The sequence below is a fragment of the Elephas maximus genome, chromosome 16, assembly GCF_024166365.1.
Source record: "Elephas maximus indicus isolate mEleMax1 chromosome 16, mEleMax1 primary haplotype, whole genome shotgun sequence".
Classification (NCBI taxonomy): Eukaryota; Metazoa; Chordata; class Mammalia; order Proboscidea; family Elephantidae; genus Elephas; species Elephas maximus.
The window spans coordinates 77,326,266-77,353,789 of NC_064834.1; the positions used below are offsets into that span (position 1 = coordinate 77,326,266).

General features: G+C 47.6%; 1 protein-coding gene across 2 annotated transcripts in view; it reads left to right on the plus strand.

Annotated features, from left to right (window-relative positions):
* Positions 1-26,180, plus strand: part of DOCK1 (dedicator of cytokinesis 1) — a 540,104-nt gene extending 513,924 nt beyond the window's left edge. Inside the window, exons 48-52 of one of the 2 annotated variants that reach the window (XM_049855211.1) lie at positions 4,479-4,624; positions 12,028-12,226; positions 14,093-14,246; positions 16,528-16,673; positions 25,058-26,180. In XM_049855211.1, coding sequence (XP_049711168.1) covers positions 4,479-4,624; positions 12,028-12,226; positions 14,093-14,246; positions 16,528-16,673; positions 25,058-25,153 — 741 coding nt within the window. In that variant the 3' untranslated portion in view covers positions 25,154-26,180. The remainder of the gene's footprint in view (positions 1-4,478; positions 4,625-12,027; positions 12,227-14,092; positions 14,247-16,527; positions 16,674-25,057) is intronic. The other variant, XM_049855210.1, reaches the window with a different exon arrangement.
* The last annotated feature ends 1,344 nt before the right edge of the window (positions 26,181-27,524 follow it).

The window sequence follows — 27,524 nt, forward strand, 5'->3', positions numbered from 1 at the left end:
ATTGAAGAAAGGATAAGACGAGATCAGGGAGGGAGATAGGAGAGGGCTTTGCCTGGAAAAGGACCAACTCAAGCAAAGGCTTGGAAGCAGGAGTTGAATGGTGGCAGAGGCCAGTGCCTTGGACAGAAGGGAACTCATTGAGGAAGGGTTTGGATAGACACAGCATTGGCTTCCTAGGGTTTCTGTAACAAATTACCACAAATTGAGTGGCTTAAAACCACAGAAGTCTATTCTCTCACCGTTCTGTAGGCCAGAAGTCCAAAATTAAATATCTTCAGGGCCATGTTCCATCTGAAGGAAGGAAAGAATCCTTCCTTAATTCTTGCAATTTCTGGTGGCTTCAAGGTTCCTTGACTTGGAGCAGCTTTTCTCCAATCTCTGCCTCCATCTTCACGTGGCCTTCTCTCTTCTGGTCTCAAATCTCCCTCTCCTTTCCCTTACAAGGACACCAGTCGTTGAGTCCTCTACCCTGGGACCCTGCAGGCAGGCGCTGTGGCCAGACTCCTTTGAGCAGTCGTTGAATTTAGGCCCACCCTAAATTCAGGATGATCTCATTTAGAGAACCTGGGCTTGATTACATCTGCAGAGCCCATATTTCCAAACGAGGTCCCATTCCCAGGCACCGCCTCCAGATCCTGGGCTTCAGGCCACTGCTCCGCCCATTTACACAGCATAGCTTTTCCTACTCTCATCCATGGGGCTGGAGGTGCACACAGGGACCACCAGGACCTACCCGGAAGTGGTGCGCTTGGTTATGACAGTATCCGCAGCTCCAGCCCAGAGCCTGGTGCTCATCAGTGAGTATGGGCTCTCAGTTGCCTGTAAAGGCAGTATTCTCAGCTAAAAAAAAAATCCTTACTCTCTGACATGACCCTTTTCGAAAGGAGTGCCGTTGGTCCTGGGTTCACAGGACATGCACCTGCCTAAGCTCTGAACACTCAGCCAGTGGGAGCTGCTACGGGGAAACAGACTTGGCAATCAGGGTGCCCTCCTGCTGCGCCTGTTGGAGGGCCCTTTGAGCAAGTCAGAATCCTTGAGCAGTGCTTGATGGCTTCGAAGCTCGCAGCTTCTTGCAATCAGAGTTGAGTGCCCCGAAGAGTACATCATAGGCACTTTCAAAGTCTGACGCCACCTTTAATTCTTTCTAAGAAATAAACACTTGTGAACTCTCCAAGTTTTCTTACTAAGTGAGAGGCCTTCTCTTTTATCAGTCAGTTAATGTACATTCCCAAATTGCAGAAGCCCGGCCTGCTCACCAATCATTTCTCATTCCTTCCTCCCCCGTCCTTTATGACTTCTGGGCGTGTCTGCAGTTGGACGCTGCAAAGATGGTAAGGCAGAGGTCTGCGTGGGTAGTGAAGGTGTCTTCTGCTTCAAGGCAGCTGTCCTTGGCTGGCAAGTAGAGATTTTGGCCTCATCCTGAGCCAAGATCACCTCCACCAAGCTTCCCTCTCTTCTCTGTAGGGGAGAACGGGTCAGGCTTAATGTGAAGGCTACTGAGAGCAGAAGTTAGGGCGAATTCCCACCTTTGGGTGCTTTGCTCCCTCGAGCCGCCACCCGAGTCCTCCACCCTGGAACTCTGCAGGCAGGTACTGTGGTCAGACTCCTTTGCGCAGGGAAGGCAACAGGCAGCTGTCCTGTTAGTCTGAGAATTGCGGCCACGAAGAGCAGCTGGGATGAGACCCCCCACCACCATCTTTTCTACTTTGGAACCCTGCAGGCACCTCCAAATACTTTGAAAAGCAATATAGTACTGTCCTATTTCAAAAGGATGGATTTAAAAATAAAAACACATAGAAAGGACATAAACCATTTTGTCACTTTTTTGAGCATCTTTTTCTTTCAAGGGCTTGAGCCAGCCTAAGCCCTTGAAGGAGAAGAAGACGCTCTGTGACTTGTAATGCACAGCCCGTTCCATCAACCTGTGGCCCAGAGCTCAGAGTCCAGCGTCTCTGGATCCTGGGGACCGAGGAAAAGAGACCCCTGGGGGGATACCTCCAGCGCCAGCCTTGTTCAGGACTGTCCCTGATGCCTGTCCTGGCCCAGAGGCCCAGGAGGAGCTTGGTCTGTCTTCATGCTTGTGAAAAGCTCTCTGTTTCTCATCAATTCCTTCAGGAACCCAAGTGGGGGTAGGATGGTGGGCACTGTGCCTGGTTCTGTCATCTCCACTCGGGCCATCTCATCGCTATAATCCACCATGAGCTCCAGGTCGGTGTGCTGCGCTCAGGGCTCTCTCCAAGTCCAGACCCTTCTATTAAACTGACCCCTGGCTACCTTCTCCAGGGGGACCCTCCAGCTGCACAACCCAACACACACAAAGAACATTCTGTCTTTCCTTCTCTACCCACCCTGGCCAGTATCAGGCCATCCACTGGCCCCTGTGGAGCACAACCTCAGAGGAACCCTTCACCCTGCACGTGAGTGTTGGCTTCAGTTTCCTCTCCAACACCGAGCTCATCCCTGCAGGTCGCCATCACAGCAGACCTGTACCTGCTCCCTGCCTCAGTCTCCCCTCCAGCCCTGGGCAGATGGGGCTGCAGTGACAGTTGAGGTGGAGGGCCAGGGCCTGGAGTAGCTGGACTAACTCTCCCTTGGATGGTCGGGGCAGCAAGGACTTAAGACAGGGCCCCAGGGTCTGGCCAAGAGGCTGGGTGGGAGAAAGACTTCAGAGAACGAGGCCTTGGGTTGTGTTTCAGAAAGGCTGAAAGGGGACTTTGTAGACTCTGAGCCTTTAGATTTTGTGTGGGAAAAGTTCTCATAATTTGAGCTGATCTGAAGTAACCATTTCCCTTCTAGTTTCTTCATAAAGGCTGATTAATTGCAATGAAAGATCTCCATGGAGATACCAAATGGGGCCATCTTTGGTGCTAAGTCCCAGACTGACCAGACCCTCTGTGCTGGCAAATTCCAGTGCATATTGCTTTGAACCAGTGATTGGCAAACTATGGCCCACCTTCTGTTTTATAAATAAAGTTTTATTGGAACACAGCCCTACTCATTCATTTATGCATTTCTATGGCCGCTTTCATGCTGTAGCAGCAGGTCAAGAAGTTGTAGGAGACCACGTGGTCTGCAAGCATAATTGCTTATTGTCTGGCCCTTCATAGGTAAAGTTTGCCATCTCATACTTTTAACCCATCTTTTGCCATTTTGAACTTGTGACTATGAATTAGACAGTTTACAAATCCAATGGTATTTCATTTAGGAAACACGTATTTAAGAAACAAGCCCACTTCTGAGATGTAGAAGTGGCGTTATAGTCTGGAATCAACCACTTCTTACCTCTGAAGGCTGGAACCGGGGCCCCAGCAGGGCTTCCATAGGTGACTGTCAGAAGGAGATACCAGCATAGGCTGTGGGAAGAGGGGAATCAAAGCCACGAGGGGAGGAAGTGCCTTGTAGGAATTTGGTGTTCACATCCTCAGGTTAAAGGTGGGAGCTTCTGCAGCAGCTGCTTCCCCAGATGTGGCAACATCTGGCTCAGGGTTCAGGTACACCAGCGTTTTCCCAGCTAATTAGATGTTGACAGGTGCTGTGTCTCAGTGATGCTGGTTTGGTGACATACAAATATGTCAAAGAAAGGATGGAAAATTCCAGTGGAGACCCCATTTTTCTCCAGAATGCATCACCAGTCCATGACCCAGCCAGGACAAGGGGCTTTAGCAGTTCCGTGGCTCCATTTAATCCTTTGTAAAAAAAAAAAAAAAATTTTTTTTTTTAGAGGTGGTTCAGGAGCATCTGTTTTGGTCTAGAGAAGTTCAGTCATTACAGAGCCACGTGTGTCAGTTATCTGCACGGTTTGTCAACACCTGTAGCAAGTCCATGTAAAGGTCTTGCGAATTCTTTAATCACATTCTGGAGGGTACTCTATAAATCAGATTTTCTGGGCAACACATTCCAAAATGATTTTGGAACAGGTTGATACATCATGGTCTTGGTAAAGAAAATTTTATTAAAATGAAAAAGACTGAGAAGATTATTTCTATCATTTACCACAATATTGCACCAGGTTTGAGAAGAGCCCAGAGTAATCATTATGTTTGTCTTCCTCTCTGAACAAGAGCACACACTGTTTATAAAATGTGAGCAGCTGTGATCCAGAGGCTAGTTGCAGGGGTCTGATGGTGTCGGCCGGAAGTCTTCTGGCTGAGGCATTCAACAAGCCTTTGTCTCTATCTAATTCCATCTGTCTATCTCTCTCCTCCCCTCTCTCTCCTTTCTCTCTCCCTCACCCTCCCTCCCTCTCTCTATCTCACTATGTCTCTCTTTCTCTCACTCTCTGTCACTCTCTGTCTCTCTCACTCTCTGTCACTCTCTGTCTCTCTCACTCTCTGTCTCTTTGTCTCTCTCACTCTGTCTCTCTCACTGTCTCTCACTCTCTGCTTTTCTCTCTCTCACCTTCTGTCTTTCTCACTCTCTGTCTCACTCATTCTCTCACTCTCTGTCTCACTCACTGTCTTTCACTCACTCTCTCTCAGCCCTCAAGCCTGGATGACAGAAGAGGCAGCCGCCCCCGGTCCATGGTCCGGTCCTTCACGATGCCTTCGTCCTCCCGGCCCCTATCAGTGGCCTCCGTCTCCTCCTTGTCGTCCGACAGCACCCCTTCCAGGCCGGGCTCCGATGGGTGAGTTGGGCTCAAGCACAGGGGGACGGTAGGGGAGGGGGCTTGGAGGGTCCTGAGAGGAGCCACCCAGGGCCCTGTATTTGTTTTATCACAACTGAGAGATTTTTTAAATTGAAATTATCTTTGAAACTAAGACCCTCCAAGACTTTATGACCCTGGTGCCCAGTATTACTTTGGGGGTCTTTTTGAGAAAAAGTCCTCACTTTGGGGACCACTTTAGGTAAGGCTTCCATCATAAAAAAATGACTATGGTAAAATATATGTAACATAAAATTTACCATTTTAACCATTCTTAAGTGACATTAATTAGTCACCATGGTGTGCAACCATCACCACAACCTGTTCCCAAAAGTTTATCTTCGCCCCAATCAGAACACTACTTTTTAGCTGTAACCACTCCCTCCAGCCCCCGGTAACCACCAATAAATTTTAATTTCTGTGCCCTGGTGGCACAGTGGTTAAGAGCTTGGCTGCCAACGAAAAGGTTGGCAGTTCAAGTCCACAAGCAGCTCAACAGCAATTTTTTTTCGTTTTTTTTTTAATGCATTTACCTATTCTAGGTATTTCCTATAAGTGAGATCACACAATATTTGTTCTTCTGTATCTGACATTTCATTCAACATGATATTTTCAAGGTTTTTCCATATCATAGCTTGTATCAGGACTTCATTTCTCTTAATGGCTGAATAAACTCCATTGTATAGATAGACCACATTTTATTTATCCATTCGTCTGGTGATGGACATGTGGGTTGTTTCCACCTTTGGGCTCTCGTGAATAGTACTGCAATGAACATTGGTGCACAAGTATGTTTGGGTCCTTGCTTTCAAGTCTTTTGGGTTATATACCCAAGAGCAGAATTGCTGGATCATGTGGTAGGTCTAAGGAGCCCTGGTGGCGCAGTAGCTAAGCGCTTGGCTGTTAACTGAAGGATCAGCAGTTCAAACTCACCAGCCACTCTGCAGGGGAAAAGACCTGGCCATCTGCTCTTGTAAAGATTTACAGCCTAGAAAACCCTATGGGGCAATTCTGTTTTGTCCTGTGGGGTTGCTAGGAGTCGGAGTCGAACTGATAGCACCAACAACATGATAATTCTGTGTTTAAGTCTGTGAGTAACCGCTAAGTTATTTGCCATAGTGGCTGGACCTTCATACAATCCCACCAGCCGTGGATAAGGGTTCCAGTTTCTCCACATCCTTGTCAACACTTGTGCTTTTCCGTTTTTCTAAAAACAGCCATCCCAGTGGCTGTGAAGTAGTCAGGTTTTCAAACCTCCAGTGAGAGTCCTGCCCTCCTGTTCGAAATGTGTTTTAAAATCATGGCTTATTTCTTGCCAGCTTTGTGCTTTGCACTTTCCATACGCTCACCCCCGTGGTGCCACGTGGAGGCTGAGGGCTGCCTTGGTCTGAACATGACCTGGCCTCCAAGGTCCCCCACAGCACTTCTCCCTGTCCACCTGCCTTTCACCTGCAATCCCGCTTACGTGGGGCTGGCAAGGCCACCTCCTCTCTGCGAGACTACTTTGGAGACCAATTTTTGCTTTTTGTTTTTGTTTTTCAAAATTCCTTCATTTAGTTTCCTTAACAAATATGTGGAAAAATTTTTTAGTCTAAATCAGGCATTCAGTTGAGACAGTTGGCAACACCAAAAAATTCGTTACACACTATTGTGCTTTTAAATGTCAAGACCTTTTCACATTGGAAACCATCCCTGGCGGCATAGTGGTTAAGAGTTAAGCTAATAACCAAAAGGTCGGCAGTTCGAATCCATCAGGTGCTCTATGGAAACACTGTGGGACAGTTCTCTGTTTTGCAGGGTTGCTATGAGTCAGAATCAACTCGACGGCAATGGGTTTTTTTGGGTTTTTTTTTTTCACATTTGGCATCTCATCTAACCCTCACGACAATGCTGTGGGGCAGGCAGGGCTGGTACTGTTACTCCCTCGGCTGAAAAAATTCAGGTGCAGGAAGACTGAGTGAGTTGCCCACAGAAGATACAATAATGGCCAGGTTCAGGAACTCAGTCCACAGACCCCTGGGCCTGAGTTCTTTCTACTGCACCACAGTGCCATCCAGGGCTCCTACCAGGTAAGGCATGCCCTGGGCAAGGCATGGTTTTTTGTTTTGTTTTTAATTGTGCTTTTTAGATGAAGGTTTACAGAGCAAATTCGTTTCTCATTAAACAATACACATATTGTTTTATGACATTGGTTGCCAGCCCCAGCTCCATTTTTTTTTTTAAGCACCCGAGAACACAAAGGGACCAAGAGGAGAAGGAGCAACTAACAGTGTAGCTAGCTAGCATTCACAGAGCTCTCGCTGTGGCTCCTGCATTAACGAAGAGCGTTGCGAAGAAAACCTCAGTATCGATGTTTTGGTGTTTTTGAATGGCAAGCATGTAAAATTTATTCTTCTCTTATTATCCAAAAAAAAAAAAAAAATACCACCTACAACATAAACATCAGAGAGCTTGTTATTATTTCACAGCAGAGTGTGCACAGTTGTGTATCTGTCCTCTCCCAGTGGGTTTCCAACCCATCCCCCAGCCCACCCTCACTCTCTGGCCCCTGCGACACGCAGCTGTGAAATTACAGCTCTCCTCCATGACCACTCCCAGCGCCCTTTGTTGCCGATGACCAGGATGCCCAATGGAGAACTGAAAACTATGCCCGCGTTCCTTTGACAGTAATTTTTATCAGCCTCTGCTACTTACGAGGCCACGCCCATAACGGAAATTCTCAACTTAGAGGTATTTAAATCGTGTTCAGCTGCTAACCAAAAGGTCGGCAGTTCGAACCTCCAGCCACTCTGAAGAAGAAAGATATGGCTGTCTGCTTCTGTAAAGATTACAGCCTGCGGGTAGAACTGCCACAGTTGGGGCAGTTCTACAGTGTCCCATAGGGTCGCTGTGAGACGGCAGTGTGGGTTTGGTTTTGGGGAAGTCATGTCTGCTTGTCATTTAGAGCGAGATTGCTACAGAAATTTAATTCAACTTCTCCCCAAGAAAGTCCCCAAGTTAGTTATGCAAGAGTTTCTATATTTCCAAGAACCTAGGGATTAGGGTGGAAATTGATGTAGAGTTTTTAGATAGAGGAATAATGTGTTGCAAATGTAGAGACGTGAGACCCAGCAGTCTTGAGTGCATTTTCCCAAATCTCCGGGAGGGAGGCGTGGGTCACCTCCCTCCAAGGAGGCATTTGTTTAACCTTTAATAGAGCACATCCTTATTGGAGTCCACATTTTTCTTCATTCGTGGGGTTACCACCCTTGGCTATGTAACTAATGGCAGAGAGTAAGGCTTTGGTCTCCAGTGGCACGGGTTACGTGCAGAATAAAGTTCATCCTATCGGCAGTTGCTTCTCATAATGGGAAAAATTTAGAACTCAACCTCTCTCTCTCGGGTCTTTGTATTCTTGTCTGGATCTCACAATACAAGTCTTTCTGAGCTGAGAAGTGCCTGCTAAATCTCTTGTGCCTACCTTAATTGTCTCAAGTTCTGCAAAACTTGAGAATAAAATCATGAAGGTTCTGGTTGTTGTTTATAATATCGTAGATATAATATCTGATGCCCATTGATTGTTGATTTGTTGATTCATGTGTACCCATCCTGTTGGAAAAGTCCAGGCCTCCGAAAATGCCGTAATAATCAAAGCCAATACTGGTATATTTTGTCAATCATTTTTAATTTTTAAACTTGTTATTATAGAAAAATTTGTGACCATACAAAAATGGACAGAATACTATAGTACGGCCCCATGTCCTCATCAGCCCACTTCATCAATAATCAGCTCCTAGCTATTTAGCTAATCTTATTTCCATCTGTATGGTACTCTCATGTTGTTTTGAAGCAGATTCAAACATTGTAACATCTCATCCATAAATATTTTAGTATCAGTTTCTAAAAGGTAAGAATTCTTTTTTTAAAAAAATAACCGTTCTACCACTCACATGTAAAAAAAAAAAAAAAGCTAACGGTAATGCCGTATTATTATGAAGTAGTATTAATTTCCCACAGTGTCGTAAACACTGTATTTTTTCTACAGTTTGTTTGAAACCAGATCGAAATCAGGTCCCCCCCTTGATATATCCCTTCAAGTCTCTTTTAATCAACAGATTTCCCTTCCAGTTCTTTTTTCTTCTTGTACTTGTAATTTATTGGTTGAAACACCTAGGTTGCTTACCTGAAGCATTTCCCGAAGCCTGGATTTTGCTGATTGCATCCCTTATGGTGGTGTTTGGCGTGTATCTCTGTCCTCTGTATTTCCTGCATGCCGGTAGTTGGATCTAGAGGGTTGATTAGATTCGCGTTTGATTTGGGGGCAAGAGGACTTGATAAGTGGTAGTGTGTTCTTCCATGAAGGGGCACGTTGTGCCTGGCTGTCTCTGTTTTGATGACATTAGCAGCTATTGATAATCAGTGCTTAGATTCCGTGCCCACCCAAGCCATTGCTGCAGAGTCGATTCCGACTCATAGTGACCCTATAGGACAGAGTAGAACTGCCCCCGTAGGGTTTCCAAGGCCGCACTCTTTATGGAAACAAACTGCCACATCTTTCTCCCATGAGGTAGCTGGTAGGTTCAAACCTCCAACCTTTCAGTTAGCAACTGTGTGCTTAACCACTGGGCAACCAGGGCTCCTTTAGATTTGATACGCTTACTGTTTAAAAAGCCTAGTATATGTGCCTTCACAACAAATCCTGCATACCGTGTTATATCGGGGAAGAAGCAGCAGGAGATGTGATGCTTGCTGTTGGTAGTCTGCATCTTCCACGGATTTTGATAGCAGTTTTAAAAATGATCTTTCCCTGTTCCAGTCCATCCAAGTATCAATATCCGTATTAAAATCAAGACCAAACCTGTTGACATCAAGCCAGTTTGGACTCATGGCGACCCCCGTGTGTTACAGAGTAGAACTGAGCTCCGTAGGGTTTTCTTGGCTGTAATCTTTATGGCAACAGATCACCATGCCTTTCTTCCGTGGCACTGCTGTGTGGGTTTGAGCCACTGTTCTTTTGGTTAGTAGTCAAGTGCAAACCACTTGGCCCAGCCAGGGACCTGTTACATGTCCCATATTGAGGAGCAAGGTTGCTGTAATGAGAACAGTGATTTTGCCCCAATTGTTCGTTTCAAATATAAGTTTAAAAGAAACCACAACTAAGATGAAAACGTGGCTGGCCATCTGAATCACCTTCTATTGAAACCAGTCTCCCCCTAAAGAAGGCGATTCATTCTCCAGGTGGTCAAGCAAGTCAGGCTGGGTCGGTCCCTACGAGAACTGGAAACCCCCAAAGGCAAGAGGTAGCACCTTGTCGCAACATTCTGTATTTCGGGGGCTGGAGTTGTGCCACTGTCACCTGGCACCAGGACCACCTGTGCACTGGGCAGCCAGAGGGCAGTGGGCTTCTGAAAACCCTCTTGCCTTCCTCTTTGGCTTCTCTGGACCATGCGGAAAAGACATGTAGACCGTGGTTTAAATGATATATTACCAGCAATCATATTTCAGGCTGTTTCTCCTTCATGACTCTAACTGTAACTCCTTTTAAGAGAGCACATCTCTTTTTAAATACCATTTTCAGGTCCTATATTTTTAAAATATAAGATCCTGATCTGTTAAGAGCTCAGCTGATCACTAAAAGGTCAGCAGTTCAAATCCACCAGCCGCTCATTGGAAACCCTATGGGGCAGTTCTGCTCTGTCCTTTTGAGTCGTTATGAGATGGAATAGACTCGAAGGCACCATGGTTTTTGGAATATCGATAAAACCTCACATGTGAATTACCTATAAATTTTTCAAGGTGTTTTCATATCTGTATCCATACCAGCCCTCTCTCCTAACTCCTTTCTGCTGCAGGGGATGAGAGTCCACTCTTAGAATTTAACCCATGTCTTTCCCTCCAGATATGAAGTAGTAGGACAAGACAGGATGGACAAGCCAGTTGTGTGTATGCGTGTGCTCACACATCACACGCTAAGCTTTTGAAACATGCCTTAAAAGTAGCCCAAGATTCACCTGCTCGGTAGGCTACTCATTAACATGTCTTCGTACCAACTGTTTGGTGTCAGTAGGCAAAAAGGAGGTGTTGTCCTATTTTATTTATAAGTGGGAACATCAAGCTCCCAAGGGTGAAGCAGGTAGCAAGGTTTACCAGTAGGTGGCAGAGCTGGAGCCCAGGTCCTTTGTTGCTAGCTCAGCTCTCAGCGGTAAACCTGAGGTCATTCCCATGGACTTGTAGGCTGCAACCTGTCTGCCTCTCACTGAGGGACCCAGGACTTTCCACTGATGTATCTGTAATCTTAAGCCAGACGTACAAACTTGGTAGGGACCAGGTTACCCAAAATTTCTTTGCTTTGGTATCTGCCTCCTTTTTTTCCTGCTGCATCTGAATGTTTCTATATGAACTTCTGAAAGGCAAGGACTCCATTTTTGATATATACCCAAAATACCATCCTCCTATAAATCAACAACAATTCCTTAATATTATCAGATGTCCCACCAGACTCCACAGCGTCCCATCCCGTTGCCGTCAAGTCGGTTCCGACTCATAGCGACCCTATAGGAGAGAGTAGAACTGCCCCATAGGGCTTCCAAGGAGTGGCTGGTGGATTCGAACCGCCAATCTTTTGGTGAGCAGCCGAGCTCTTAACCACCGCACCACCAGGGCTCTCATTGCCCCATAAGTGTTATATTTTTCCCGTTTTTTTAAATGTCATTTATTTTGTTGTTGAGAATGTACACAGAATATCCACCAATTCAACAGTTCCTACAGGTACAATTTGGTGACATTGATTACTTCAAGTTGTGCAACCAAGCTCACCCTCTTTTTCCGAATTATTCCTCCCCTGTTATCATAAACTCACTGCTCACTAAGCTTCCTATCTAATCTTTGTAACTGCTGCTGTCAACTTGATCCCATATAGATAGTTCTTAAAAGAACACAATGCTCAAGGCAGACATTCTTGTTAAGATAAAGTATTGTTTGTTTTTAAGAAGACTTCGGGGGTATTTTGGTGTAAGGTTTAAAGATTATCTCTATGCCATAAATTCAGGGCTTCATCCAGCCTCCATGGCTGCAGAAAGTCTGGATTCTATGAGAATTTGAAATGCTGTTCTACATTTTCCCCCTTTTGATCAGGATTCTTCTATAGAATCTTTGATCAAAATGTTCAGTAATGGTAACCCTGTTTGTTTTTATCGGGGTCCACATAGTCCATGCTTGCAGTTGGTTAATATGTGCCTTAAGTCCTCCCTCCGCCCCCCTTTTTAAAGCATTCCTTTTGTTGGGAAATTCAGCTGTTGTCAATCAGCACGTAGATTGTGAGTCACTTGATACGTGTATACCTGCTTGGTGAAGAGTGATCTTTCCCCTATTAAGACGGCCTTGATGGAAAAGAGCCTTTCCTTTAGGTTTGTTCTGGAGCCTCTCCTGCCAAAGAAAATGCACTCCCGGTCCCAGGACAAGCTGGACAAGGATGATGCAGATAAGGAGAAGAAGGACAAGAAGAAGGAAAAAAGGAACAGCAGACACCAGGAGACATTTGATAAGGAATTCAAGCCAGCCGATGTCTCCTCGCAGCAGTCTGAGGCTGTGATTCTGTCTGAAACGGTAAGTTAGTAGGGTTCAAATCTACCAGATGCTCCTTGGAAACCATATGGGGCAGTTCTACCCTGTCCTGTAGGGTCGCTAGGAGTCGGAATTGACTCGATAGCAATGGGTTTTGGTTTTTTGACCCTGGTGTTGTAGTGATTGAGAGCTATGGCTGCTAATCAGAAGGTCAGCAGTTCAAATCTGCCAGGCGCTCCTTGGAAACTCTGTGGGGCAGTTCTATTCTGCCCTACAGGGTCGCTATGAGTCGGAATCGACTCGGAGGCAATGGGCTTTTTGGTTTGGCCCTTGCTCTGCATAGCTGCTGGCATCTGCCTTTGCACCACAGTTCCCAGCAAGGCTTTCAGTTGGATTTTACTGAATATGCTGTAAAAAAATAACTTGAAGGCTGGGGTTCTCCTCAGCCCTGCCCTCATATCCCCAGATGCTGTAGACCCCTGGTTCTGCTGTCCCCCAGCCTGAGTGCCCCGGGCCCTCAGTTGCCATGGTGCTTCCCTCCCACCTGGCCTTCTAGAGCTCGGGGAAAGGTTTCCTAGACACCCTTGGGGCTGGGTCCCGCTTTAGAACTTGATTTCCATCGTAGACAATTCCCTGACTTCTAGCTGAGTGCTGGAGCCTCCAGCCTGCAATTTGCATCTCCCTAGTCCTGCCTCCTTCTACTGGAATCAGAAGGTGCCCTCACCCCTTACAGGAAGGGGAGGATGGGGAAACACTGAGCGCTCCCACATCCCTACTTGGAGCCCACATGCTCATCTGTCCTCTGAGAGCCGAGGGTTGACCAAGCGTCTCCAGACCTCCCACAGTGGTCGTGCTGGTGGTAACTCATCCCTTCCTACAGATGGGGGACAAGGCCTGAGCCTCTGGGAGTTCTGGAACCAGGCCTCCTGGCTATGGCGCTGTGTCCCCTCAACAGGCCCATTTACCAAGTGAGAACCCCATTGCCCTTCCTGCAGCCTCAGGGCCTCCAGACTGGACCTGCCTATGAGGACCCTTCAGGGGGCAGACATCGCAGCCCCTGGCTCTCTGCTTGCCCAGACCCGAGTGCCCGCGTACCAGGCCCAGGGACGGAGCCACCGCAGGGCCTTCCTGCTGCCTTCCCAGCAGGACTCTTCCTTTTTAGGCGGGGTTGATAACTTTCCTAATTACTCCTCCTTCAGTGTACTTTGTAACTGCTTGCGCTCCCCGAGGCCTAATGACCTGAGACCAAGTTAACTAAGATATGGATAAATAAAACTTCCTGGTATAGCAAACACAGGCCTAGGTGGATGGCAGCCAGGTGCAGCCAAAAGTCAGAGAAGAGCAGGAAAAATGCAATGAAACATGGAGAACAGAGCACCTAGCCAGCTGTAACGTAGAGTGCGGGAAGGAATGAAGGAAATGAATAGAGAACATCCGTCAACAAGTGTCTAGACTCTCACGTTGTTGTTGTTGGGTGCTGTCGAGTCGATTTCGACTCCCAGCAACCCCATGTGACAGAATAGAACTGCCCCATAGGGCTTCCCAGGCTGTAATCTTTGCAGGAGCAGATCACAAGGTCTTTCTTCCACAGAGCCAATGGGTGGCTTTCACCAACCTTTCAGTTCACAGCCAAGCACTTAACCATTTTGCCACCAGGGCTCCTTGACTCTTCCATACCTGCCAGCAAAGACCAGAAGGCTAAGCGTGCCTGGGGGCTACAGGAGCTGAGCTGGTCAGTGGCTCTACCCGTCGCCTCTGGAGGTTCCCGTCACCCTCACTCAGCATCTGAGTGCCCACAGCAATGTTTTCCATCCATGGTTGGGGAGCGTGAGCTGCTGTATCAGCCCTGGAGCATGTAAATAGATGATGGTCAGACCCTACCACACTCTTTCTGCCCCTCCTGTGTAGATCAGCCCCCTGCGGCCCCAGAGACCCAAAAGCCAGGTCATCAACCCTATTGGAGGTGAGCGGCGCTTCTCGGTGTCTCCATCTCCGCCAACCTCGCAGCAGGCACCGCCTCCCGTCACGCCGAGGGCCAAACTCAGCTTCAGCCTGCAGTCCAGTAAGTAAGACATCATTCCTGTTAAATTCCTGACACGGCTCTGTGACTTTCTCCTTGGTCAAAGCCTCTAAAGTTAGAACTGCTTCCTGCCTTGCAGCTGAAGAAGAGGCTTTGGAGAAGCACCTGACTTACTGGGAGGCGTTCCGAGCAGGATGTAGGAGCTGGATTTCAGCAAATCTGGCCAAAGCCCACCCGCGGCTTCTGTGTTCCCTAGGCGGTGGCTTGGGTGCGGCCACGCTCTCAAACCTGCACAGGAAGGAGACTTGAAGGGCATACGAATAGTCCACCTTTTCACATAGGAGGGATGTGAGGGAGAAACGCTTCCAGGCCAAGGGTCGTGACTTATTTTCCTGGTTTTGTCCGATTTCAGTGGTGCTTTCATTTCCTAGGACTGGCATAGCAAAACTGCACACACTGGGGCACTTAAAAAACCAAAATGTATCCTCTCACAATTCTGGAGGCCAGAAGTCTAAAATCCAGGTGTCAGCAGGGTAGGTTCCTTCTGCCGGTCTGAGGGAGAATCTGTTCCACGCATCTCTCTCAGCTTCTGGTGGTTGCCGGCGATCCTTGGCGTTCTTTGGCTTGTAGACACCTCTCTTCAGTGCCTGTGCCCATGTGCACATGGCTTTCTCCTCTACGTCTTCCTGGTCTTCTCATAAGGCCCCAGTCACTAGAATTAGGGCCCACCATAAATCCAGGATCTTCTCAAGATCCTTAACTTACTGCGTCTGCCAAGACCCTATTTCCAAATAAGGTCACATTCTGAACTTCCAGGTGGATGTGAACTTGGGTGTCACTATGAGTCAGAACCAACTTGATGGCACATAACAACAGCAGTTCAACCCACAGAGCCCTGGTGGTGCGGTGGTTACAGAGCCCAGCTGCTAACCAAATGTCAGCAATTCAAATCCACCAGCTGTGCCTTGGAAACCCAATGGAGCAGTTCCACTCTGTCCTGTAGGGTCTCTTTGAGTCAGAATCAACTCAACAACAACGGGTTTAGTTTTGGTTTTGGTATTCAACCTACTACAAGTGGTAACTGCCTTTTCACCATAAATCGGGCTGGCCAGAGAGGAGAAGTCTTGGCAGAAGAAGGTGGTGGGGAATGAAGGTGGCAGGAGAATAGAGGGGGGACCCCCACTCTCTGCCCTGTGGTTGGAGAAAGGGGGGCGGAGGCAGGAGAGCTCCGTGCCCCAGGTGGAGGGGGCTGGCTGTGAAAGGCAACCAACAGTTTCCTTTGCTAAAAGGGGAGCAGTAGTGATTGATGGGGAGTCTCAGCTTCAACGGTGGCTGACACTTAATTGAGGGAGCCAAGAGCTTTCTGAGCATTGGAAAGGAGACCGTCTCTGCCTGGTGCATCTTCTATCTTTACACTATCTGCTATCATCACATGATCTTTGCTAAAAATACTCCATAGAATATCTCCTTAAATCCTTGAAAGTGGCCCCAATCACAAGGAGACCTTCCATTCAGAAGCCTCCTTTTGCCCAAACCCCAACTCAAATGAGTGCATCCTTATAAACTGACACCCTGCCTTCCCAGCCAGTATTTTTCTAGTGAAGGAGTTCTCATCAGACAGAACTTTGGAGAAAGCTTTAGAAGAGACCCATCAGTAAAAATATCAACTTTTCACTCTAAAAGAAAAATTACTTCTAAGAGTCTCAACAACAACAAAAAAAAGGGTTGAGAAAATATTGTGTCTTAATGATTATTCCTCTGTTTGGAAAGGGCTGCTTTTCGGGTTTGCTTTAAAAATCGATTGCACTTCCCTTTGGCTTATTTAAAGCAACAGCCACAGTGGCCTCCCTGCTAATTAGCTTCAGCTCATACAGCCGTGGGTCTCCCTGGTGAGGGAGGGTTGGGAGGTGGCAGGTTGTACGCCACATTAGAACACTTGGCTTAGTACAGCTCTCCAGGTGATCACCAGGGGAGCCTGGACGCAGAGTCAGGCTGGACTTTGAAACAGCAGCCAATGTGACGTCCAGCTGTTTAAATACCACCAAGGCAAAGGGGCCCAAGAGGGATCAGAGGAGACCTAGGAGTTGCCGAGGCTGTTTTCACGGTGGAGTGATGCTTCTTTTTAAACTCCAGTTTTAGATGCTTTGTGGTACTTGATAGTCTCTTTCTACAATGTGGCTGCTAGGAGGGAATCCTGCTATTGGTCATCTAACCACCCCCACCCCGTTCTTGTCTGCTCTGTGGGTGAAGGTTCCTGCCTTCTTTGCCCCTCCCAGGGAAATCTGTGTCCGGGCTCAGTTGGGGTGTCGCTTTGATTTTCCAGGTTTGGAGCTGAACGGAATGACTGGGGTAGAAGTGGCCAATGTCCCTCCGCCTCTGCCTCTCAAAGGCAGCACAGCGGATTATGGGAATGTGATGGAAAACCAGGACTTGGTGGGCTCGCCGCCGCCTCCACCCCCACACCAGAGGGTGAGTAGAGAGCCTGCACCTTGGGTTATTTTGTTTTTTGGGTTTTTTTTGGATTTTTTTTTTTATACTTTTTATTGTGCTTTAAGTGAAAGTTTACAAATCAAGTCAGTCTCTCACACAAAAACCCATATACACCTTGCTACACACTCCCAGTTACTCTCCTCCTAATGAGACAGCCCGCTCCCTCCCTCCACTCTCTCTTTTCATGTCCATTTTGCCAGCTTCTAACCCCCTCCACCATCTCATCTCCCCTCCAGGCAGGAGATGCCAACATAGTCTCAAGTGTCCACCTGATCCAAGAAGCTCACCCCTCACCAGCATCCCTCTCCAACCCATTGTCCAGTCCAATCCATGTCCGAAGAGTTGGCTTTGGGAATGGTTCCTGTCCTGAGCCAACAGAAGGTCTGGGGGCCATGACCACCGGGGTCCTTCTAGTCTCAGTCAGACCATTAAGTCTGATCTTTTTATGAGAATTTGGGGTCTGCATCCCACTGTTCTCCTGCTCCCTCAGGGGTTCTCTATTGTGTTCCCTGTCAGGGCAGCCCTCAGTTGTAGCCAGGCACCATCTAGTTCTTCTGGTCTCAGGATGATGTAGTCTCTGGTTCATGTGGCCCTTTCTGTCCCTTGGGCTCGTAATCACCTTGTGTCCTTGATGTTCTTCATTTCTCCTTTGATCCAGGTGGGTTGAGACCAATTGATGCATCTTAGATGGCTACTTGCTAGCATTTAAGACCCCAGATGCCACTCTTCAAAGTGGGATGCAGAATGTTTTCTTAATAGATTTTATTATGCCATTTGACTTAGATGTCCCCTGAAACCATGGTCCCCAGACCCCTGCCCCTGCTACGCTGGCCTTTGAAGCATTCAGTTTATTCAGGAAACTGCTTTTGGTTTAGTCCAATTGTGCTGACCTCCCCCGTATTGTGTGCTGTCTTTCCCTTCACCTAAAGTAGTTCTTATCTACTAATTAGTGAATACCCCTCTCCCACCCTCCCGCCCTCCCCCCTCTCGTAACCACAAAAGAATGTTTTCTTCTCAGTTTAAACTATTTCTTAAGTTCTTATAATAGCGGTCTTATACAATATTTGCCTTTTTGCAACTGACTAATTTCACTCAGCATAATGCCTTCCAGGTTCCTCCATGTTATGAAATGTCTCACAGATTAGTCACTGTTCTTTATTGATGCGTAGTATTCCATTGTGTGAATATACCATAATTTATTTATCCATTCATCCGTTGATAGGCACCTTGGTTGCTTCCATCTTTTTGCTATTGTAAACAGCCACATCTCGGGTTTTTAATGTCATCCGCTCCACCAAGGAGAAACCCCTCTCTCCTGATACAAGCACGTGAGAAAATCCGTGTGATGGGCCGAGACTCGGTTTTGAAAAAAGACGTCAAACCAAGTAGAGCTCTGGTGTCTTAGGTCTGTGGTTCTGTGTCATTGTCACCGCACAGAAAAGATGTCCAGACACAGGTCTCAGGGTGCAGATAAGGGGAATGAGGCTCCAAACGGCCGTCAGCACCAGAGAGGCCGTCCACTTGAAAAGGAATGAGTGTAAGACTTTGATTTTCAAAGCAGCTTTCCTGCAAAGAGGCTTGCTTGACTTTGTGTGTGTGTGTGTGTGTGCTTTAGGTGCAAGTTTACAGAGCACGTTAGTTTCTCATTAAATAGTTAATACACCAATCGTTTTGTGACATTGGTTGCCAACCCCACAATGTGTCAACACTCTCCCCTTCCCTACCCCGGGTTCCTTGTTTCTATTCATCCAGTTTTCCTGTCCCTTCCTGCCTTCTCTCTGCTTTTGGGCTGGTGTGCCCATTAGTCTTGTATATGTGATTGAACTATGAAGCATGTTCCTCACGTGTGTTATTGTCGGCCCTGTAGGTCTGGTCTGTCTAATCTTTGGTTGAAGGGTGAACCTCTGGGGTGTCTTCAGTACTAAGTTAAAGGGGTGTCCGGGGGCCATACTCTCGGGGTTTCACCAGTCTCTGTCAGACCAGCCAGCCTGATCTTTTGTGTGTGTGTGTGTGTGTGTGTGTGTGTGTGTGTGTGTGACTTTGAATTTTGTTCTACAATTTTCTCCCATTCTGTCTAGGACCCTCTATTGTGATCCCTGTCAGAGTAGTCGGTAGCAGTAACTGGATACCACCTAGTTGCTCTGGGCTCAGTCGGTTTGCCTGACCTTTAAAGGGTGGTTTTCCATTACTCTGTATGGAGGCATGGTCCTATCGTGTGCCCTCTGGGTCCTGAAAAGCCCAAGCCCAAATGGTTCCTCCATTCAGTGGTCCTACTGGGTGGATCACTGCAGGGACAGCCTGCAGGGGAGAACCCCTATTTGGGCTCCAAGACTGGGCACACCTGTTTCCTGAGGACACCCCCCAACTGGTGTCACCCCCCCCGAGACCCCTTCTTGTCTTGATTTGGCAGGGGGCTGCCTGGCTCCCACCAGCAGTGTGAGCTGCCAGCTCCAACCCCCTCCAGCACTGGTCTCTGTCTCCACCCCTAGGTGGTGTAAATGGTTAACCCACTCGGCTGCTAACCAAAGGGTGGCAGTTCTAGTCTACCCAGAGGTGCCTGGGAAGAAAGGCCTGGCGATCTACTGCCAAAATACCAGCCACTGAAAACCCAATGGAGCACAGTTCTATTCAGGCACACGCGGGGCCACCATGCATGCGTCAGGATTGACTCAATGGCAACTGGGTTTTTTTTCCCATCTCCAAGGCTGGTCTCCCCTTGGAAATTCCATTTGGGTCGTTCATCCTGTCTCCTGGTCTCTGGGCCTGCCTTCTGATGCAAATATTAACAGAAAATTTTAAAAAGCTGTTGAAGCCAGTCACTCTGGGTCACCAGTTGACATATCTAGAAACATTCTCTAGATTCACTGCGCGTCTTCTCTTCGTGTGTCACTTACCCGCTGTGGGCCCAGGCCCTGTTCTCTGTTGTTTATGGGGCTGGCCAAGGGCAGGGGAAGGTCATTGTCCCAGGGAGGAGGCACTCATGTACCCGACTCAGCAGCAGGGACGTCCACTCACGGACTCGTGACCTTCCCAGCTGCGTTACTCACGGCCTTATAAAACCACATCAGCTCCATCTGAGGAGCACAGCCTTCCCGCTCGTATCTCTGTAGTTGGGCACAGTTTTTTGCTATTTGTTCTCAATAAAGTAATTACATGGGAACAGAACTCCTGCAGCATCTCGAAGACACGAGGCTGTTATGTGCTGTCAGCTTTCTTCATTACAGCGAGCCGTGCTTCCCCCTGCACCCTCTTTAAAAAACAATATAAACCCTACCTGCCTTTTTTTTTTTAGTGGAGACTTTTCAGGGAGCACTCTGCAAGGCCATTCCCTCTCTCCTGGTGAGAGGATGCAGGAGGACCCTGTCTGCGGCTTTGCAGGAGGCGCCTGTGATTATTCCGTTTTGGACAAGAACGTAAACAGGCAGCGGGACGTCACCTTGGAGACTGAGGGACAGGTTGTACATCTGATGCCACAGTGTCGTTTAAGACGCCAGGTTTGCCCATGATGGAGGCGTCTCACGAGGCTGGGGTGGTTTGTCGCAGTGATGGAAACGTAAGCCTGACCTTCCCCGGGTATTTTTAACTCCATGTTAGAACAAAAGGAGACTTGCCGTCCAGCGAGGAACACAGAACATTGGATCAGGTTGGGTGTTGCTTCCTGACTACGTAGTTAATGGATCACATCTTCATTTTCATATTTGAGCTTCTTGAAAAGCAGGAACATCCTCCAGATCTCCCTACCCTCCCCCCACCAAAGAAACACCCAAACCCATCACCATCCAGCCAGTTGTGACTCCTGGTGATCCCATGTGTTACAGAGGAGCACTGCTCCATAGGGTTTTCTTGGCTGTAGTCTTTACAAAAACAGATTGTCAGCCCTTTCTTCCGCAGTGCCACTGAGTGGGTTTGAATCGCTAACCTTTCGGTTAGCAGCCAAGCACAAACTGTTTCCACCACCCAGGGGCCTACTCCCTATCGCAGCGAACTGAAAATTCTGCCCTGGGAAGTATGTATGGTCAAGTTCATCTTTGTTACAAATCAACCCAAGGGTGGCATTTTCTTGTCTCAGTGTCTTTGACACACAACTGAGAACATCCTTCTAAGATACTGATGTCGTGGGCTGTAGATTAAGTAAAGCACTCATATGTGTAGCTTTGGCTCCCTTTATAATGGGCTTGTCAATTCAATTCGATTAATTATCCAGCAGGCGGTGCCCTTTCTTTCTTGTTGACTTTCCTTGCAGAATGAGCTCTTCCAGGTAGCTCGCCTGTGGTCAGTATTTCACAACTCTTCGTGGCCGTTGGGTTTCCAGGGTGTGTCCCTTTGTGCAAGTCCTGGGAGCTGTTTTAGCATAATGACCATTTATTTGTCTGCCATGGCGGGGGCGGGGGGGTGATTGGTATCCTCCTGTAACTGCATTGATTAGCCTTAGGCTTGTGGGCAACTCCATCTCTAGTTTTTGCCACTTTCAGCTGTTACCTCTTTGAAAGTGGCTCTTAAACCAGCAAGCTGGGCTATCACATTGCTGAATAGGTATGAAAAACGGGGATGCCCAGGTTGTTCAGCGCCGGCCCCGAGTGGGCCCTCGGTAAATCCGTGCTGAGGGCGTGAATGTCCACACATTTGGCCCTGAGGAAATTTATAGCGTTACGTCGGTGTCAGATGATTGTAGCCTGGTCCTCGGTTGGTCCCCATGGATCTACCCATGTGGTCTTCACATGTAAACAAACAGGCAAACAAACCACTTCTCAGACCGTGAAATGGTGCTCTTTTACCATCCTTACCAACCTGGAGACGGCTGAAGAGTCTGTTCTTTTAGTTCCCTTTTCGTAGCATCTGAATATCGTTCCGTCAGCTCTGGTTTTCCACGTTTGTTCTCTATGTTAAGTACTAGGTCATTTTTGCATTTACTTCTCTGTGAATCAGGAGGAAATCTGAGCAGTGAGCGAGACTGTGTCATGGTTTTGTCCTTGAAAACTTCTTTTCTCACTTTGAGCTAAATGCGTACCTCCACTGAGAGGCCTTTCATAGCTCGCTTTTAGCCTTAGCCAGATGATAGCGTTCTGCAGTTCATTCTGGCTAGTGCTTCCTCTGGCATGCTGCCACTTGTCCTGGTCTGTTCATTCATCCATTCGTTCATTCACTCATTTATTTGTCCACACATTCACTTGTTCATCCATACATTCTCTCATTCACTCACTGACTCATTCACTTACCTGTTTGGTCAGTACATATTCACAGAGCCTCTGTGGGTGTCAGGCATCTGTGCTGGGCACCAGAGTACCCAGAGCAAGGAGGCAGCAGCTGCTCTCGTCATTCACACCTGCAGGCCTATTGAGCAGGGTTTAGTTTTGGTTTTTGTATCATCTGTACAGTTTTCCCTTTGTGTTCTTTCTTGGGACTCTAAGGCAGCCGCCAGCACACCACAGCCCCTGGTCCAAGTCCAGCCGGCTGCCTGTCTTTGTGAATAGAGACTTCCTGGTACAGCCGTAGCATTTTTTTACGTCCTATCCATGGCTGCATTCCCCTCTGGCAGCAGGCTCTAGTAGCTGCCACAGACTGTGTGATTCACCAGGCTGAGCATATTTACTCTCTGGCCCTGGGCAGGGGAGCTTTGTGGGTCCTGCTCTCAGGTACTTTTCCTGAAGGAAGAAGAGGGGATTACTGTTCATTGTCGCCCAGCTCGGTGCTGGGCGTTTGTACACATTTAGTCTCAGTGCATCACGGCAGTCACCCTATTCCCATTTCACAGATGAGAAGACAGAGGCTCAGTGAGCATAAGGATTTCCCATGGCCCTCCCAGGCCACTCCAAAGGCTGCTCTGTGTTGCTCCCCAGAGCGATGGAAGGAGCTCATGTGCTCATTACGTGTTCCGTCTTCATCCAAGTCTTTGCAAACTCCCAGCTGTGTTTGCTGTTCAGATATCAGTGGACCAGTCTTGTCCACTACCCAGCCCCGCCCAGCTCACTCATGTCCAGCAGATGGTGACTGCCCAGCTCGCCTGTCAGCGCACTGTCCGCTCTGCCGTGTCCTGGAGTCCCCCCTGGGGCAGCCTGGTGTGCAAGGACAGCAAACCAAGAGTCCTTGGAAGTGGCCCCCCACTTCATGAGTCCCAGAGATGGAGGGTGAGACACAGGGAAGTCATCCATGTGCTGTCATTGGCGTTAACTTGTGGACCACGGACAAGTGCCTCATCTCCTAGCATGATGGCATCCTAGCTACTGAAAGGCCTCTGGACACAGATGTGGGCGTGGAGATGTGCAGGGAGCTCAGTGCCCCACCCAGCTGGCCCTCAGTCCATCTGTGTTGAGTGAGCGAAGGACCCAGCTCATTGGTTCACACCTCAGTTTTCTCATCTGCAGGATAGGGGGAGGGACAGTCCCAATTTCAGAGCACTGCTCTCCTGGGAAGCACTGACGCCCTCATCTTTCCGGAGCAAGGGCCGGTTCCTGTCAGCCCATGCTCCTTCTCTCTCACCCAGTCCCCAGCTTTGACTCCCATCTCCACCAGGCCAGGGAGCCCGGTATTTTTCTTCCCACCCTTAGCTTCTCTACCAAGTTCCAAATCCAGTTTTCCAATTACCTTTCAAACATTTCCATAACCAAAACCAAACCCATTGTGGTCGAGTTGATTCCAACTCATAGCGACCCTGTAGGACAGAGTAGAGCTGCCCCATAGGGTTTCTGAGGAGCAACTGGTGGATTCAAACTGCCAGCATTTTGGTTAGCAGCTGAACTCTTCACCACCGTGCCGCCAGGGCTCCCAACATTCCATAGGCTCCGCTCACTTAGTGCATCCAAAATCAAACTCATCATCTCTGCCCCGCCCACTACACCCCTCCACCAGGTTCTTCTCCCCTTTCCTCTCATGGGTTAACTTCCCCTGGAGCCCTCGTTGACTCTATCCTTCCTTCCCCAACCCCAATCCCAGTTCACGGAGCAAGGGAGGGCTCCCACCTGACCCCTGGGAGAGCCTCTTCAAAGACTTGCTTGTCCAAGAACAGTCTGGCACACAGGGCCCACTGACGCTCGCTGAGGAAGGCTCGGAAGCCAATGCCAGGTTGCCTGGGTGGCTCCGGGTCTTGCTCTGCTGTGAGCACTTGCTCTTAACTATTTGAACTGTAAGATTCTGAAACCAGCCAGGTTCCAGGGGCCACTAGACCAGAAGCATCTTTCGATTTTCACCGAGGTGAAGTTCATATAACATAAAACTCACCACTGTAACCAATTTAAAGTGGACAGTTCAGTGACATTTAGCATATTTACAAGGTTGTACGGCCACCACCTCCATCTAGTTCTAAAGAAAACCCCGTATCCACTAAGCAGTCACTTCCTATTCCTCCCCTCCCCTCCCCGCCCCCAGTCCCTGGCAACCACCAATCTATGGGTTGTCTCTATGGGTTTACCTAGTCATGCTGGAAATTTCGTATCAGTGGAATCACACAATACGTGTTCTTTTGTGTCCGGCTTCTTTGACTCAGCATAGTGTTTTCAAGGTCCGTCACGTTGTAGCATGTATCGGTACTTCATTACTTTTTATGGCCAGGTAATACTCCCTTATGTGGATAGACTACATTTAGTTTATTCACCCAGTGATGGATATTTAGGGATCAATAGCATCTTTTTTTTTAAATAACGAATTCTATTTTGTTGTTATTGAAAATATACTCAGCAGAACATACAAAATTCAACAGTTTCAGTGACATTGATTACGTTCTTCCAGTTGTGCCATTCTCACCCTCGTCTTCTGAATTGTTCCTCCACCATTAACATAAAATCACTCCCCCCTAAGCTTCCTACCTAACCTTTTGAGTTCCTGTTGTCAATTTATCCCATATAGGTGGTTCTTTAAAAGAGCACAATGTTCAAGGCAAGCATTCTTTACTAATTAAGCTAATGTTTGGTTTAAAGAAGATGTCAGGGGCTATTTTTTGGTTTAAGGTTTAAAGATTATCTCAGGGCAATAGTTTTGGGGGTTTGTCCAGCTCCAATGACTCCAGGAAGTCTGGATTCCATAAGAATTTCAAGTTCTTTTCCACATTTCCCCCTTTGATCAGGATTCTTCTGTAGAGTCTGGTATCAATAGCATATTGATTTAAGACAGCATGCAAAACCCAACATTTGTACTTTTGGGGGCTGAGTGGACTTCTGTGAAAAGTGGTTAATCAGAGATGCCAGAGAGCCCATCATTGCCAGCAGCCCAGTGCTGAGTATAGCATGCTGCCAGCCTGAGTCAGACAGAGCAGATCCTGGGTCGCTTAGGCCCAGCAGATGTGCAGACCAGTGTTGGACCTTTCCTGAAGAGCCATGTTCTTCTTGTCAGAGCATTAATAATGATGTATTCCTCATATTCATGTTTTCTAGCATCAGCCACCTCCACTGCCCAGCAAAACCCCACCGCCTCCGCCCCCAAAGACAACTCGAAAGCAGACATCAGTGGACTCTGGGATCGTGCAGTGACCACAGCAAAATGCCTCGTCTTCCCTTTCCTTCTCCGTCATCTTCTGTGTCTGGTGTTGACCTCCTCGGGCCCGCCATATCTAACATTCAGAACCACTGTTTTCCTCACAGAAGTTCAGTCCTAAGCATCGAGTGAGCAGCCTTTAGCAGCATGAAGCAGGGCTGGCCCAGAACTGGGATGAGGGGTTGTGTGTCAAAGTCGGAGGCCTCTGAGAATGTCTGTCTTGGGAGAGCCGAAGTCTTGCCCAGAAGTCCTTTCTATTTGTGCCAAATGGCATACATTAGCAAGGTACCCAGTGAAGCTGAGTTTAGCCAAGTTGGGGAGGTTAGCTCATCATCCCAGAGAAGCTGTGTAGTAACTGAGTGCAGGAATCCTCCTCCTCCTCTTTGCTGTTGGCCAAAACCCCAGCTTAATCTCCCGGGATGGCTTGTCAACCCCATTGTTGCAACAGGTCCTGTGACTTTCTCTTGGTTGAGTATATCTTCAACCTCCATCAGGCAATTAAGGTCAGCCCTTTCAGGGAAGTTCCTGGTTTCTTTGGGTATAATTTAAAATAGGACATTCCTTAGCTACTGCACAGTTACTAATTTAAGGAGTGGCAACAGCATTAAAAATACTGGATCAAATGGGAAAAGAAATATGAGTATAGGAAGATAAATTTTCTTTCCTCATTAAAACAGAATTTGTATGCCACAAGAGACAGATTTAATTGGGTGAATTCTTTTTGTCTTCATTCTGTACAGAAGTTTGTATATATGATGGTTCTTAGAACTTGTTTTAATTTTTGTGGTCTTTCCTTATTGAAATAGGCACCCACAAATGATTCTCGATATGTGTTCTTAATTTTTTTAACTGCTGGAAATGTAAAAGCTCCAAAGTCCTGAAACTGTTGGGCAATGATTTCAAAAACTAACTTTGTATAACCTAATATTTTTATCCTATCGTCTATATTTTTTTATTCACTATAATCATGATACCCCTATAGTAGGCTCAGAAGTTAATCATTGACAATGAAAAATAAAATGTTATTTAAAAGGACTCAGAGTGTCTGGCATACTGTGTTTTTATCCTTTACTGCAAAATACAGGCGGCCCCCGGGTTACGAATGAGGTCGGTTCTTAATTGTGCTTTAAGTCGATTTTGCAGGTAAGTCAGAAGAGGTGCATACGGTTTTTACTTAGCCTGACAGTACGTTAGAGCAAGAAGAGGCTCCAAGCCTTTTCAATGCTTTAAAAGTTGCCTGTGCAGCAAGTGAAGACAATTGTGATAAGGAGTTTGTTGTGAGCAGTGGTCGGAGCCCTGGTGGCACAGTGACGAAGAGCTCTCCCTTTAGCCCGACCTCGAGGGCTCTGGGCAGCATGCCATTTATCCTTCCTTTTTTTTTTTTTTTTTTTCAGTCTCTGTTTTCTTCTACGAATTTGAGAGAGGGTTTGTAGCAGTGTGTGATTTAACTCGGGAGGCATCAAGGCTTCAGAGCTTTCTCTGGGACCAGCTGGTATGGGTCGAAGGTGACCAGAAACAAAAGAGTACAAAGTGCTGTCACCTGAGTTCATTCCAGAGGCTCTGTTCTTCTCAAAACCACAACCAGGAAGAAGCCACTGAGAACCAGAGCAGCCCTGAGGATCTTCCTTTCACTCTTTCTTCCACAGCTGAACCCCAACTTACTCGTATTGTTGTAAATATCCAGTCCACCACCAAGAAACTTGTGAATAGACACATATGAATATGAATTTTTGTTTTTTTCCTTCATGAGTCCTTACTCTTTCAGCAAGATAGTTGTCCTCTGCTGATCATGTTAAGAACTGGGCATTATCTACCCTCCTAAAATAAGCACCCCCACCTGGGAGACCAGGGAGGGCCTGGCCCAGGTGGTACGTGATTTTTTGGTAGCCAGCATTTCACCTGGCATCAGCTGCAACCCAAACTGTAAGCACAGTCCCGCCCTGTAGAAACTAGTAGCTTTCTAGACTGGCATCTGGGTTCCAGTTCTCCACGGCATCGCGGCCTCCTCCCGAGAGCCTCCCAGGGCGATCTCCACACTGCATACCTCTAGCTGAAACCCCACTCCATGCCCCACACCACTGAGAGCTAGAAAATACACAGAGAACACAGAACAGAGGTAGGAGGGGACATAGGATGGCCTCATCATTTTAAATACAGGGTGGACTGCAAAACTAAAATCAAGAAGAGACTGACCGCTAAGTCATCAAAAGTCTTCTCGATATATTCCTTCTGGAGCAGGTCCCAGTGTTGTTGTCGTTGGGTGCCATCTAGTCAATTCCAACTCATAATGACCCCATGCAACAAAGTAGAACTGCTCAGTAGGGTTTCCTAGGCTGTAATCTTTACAAAAGCAGATCACCTTTTGGT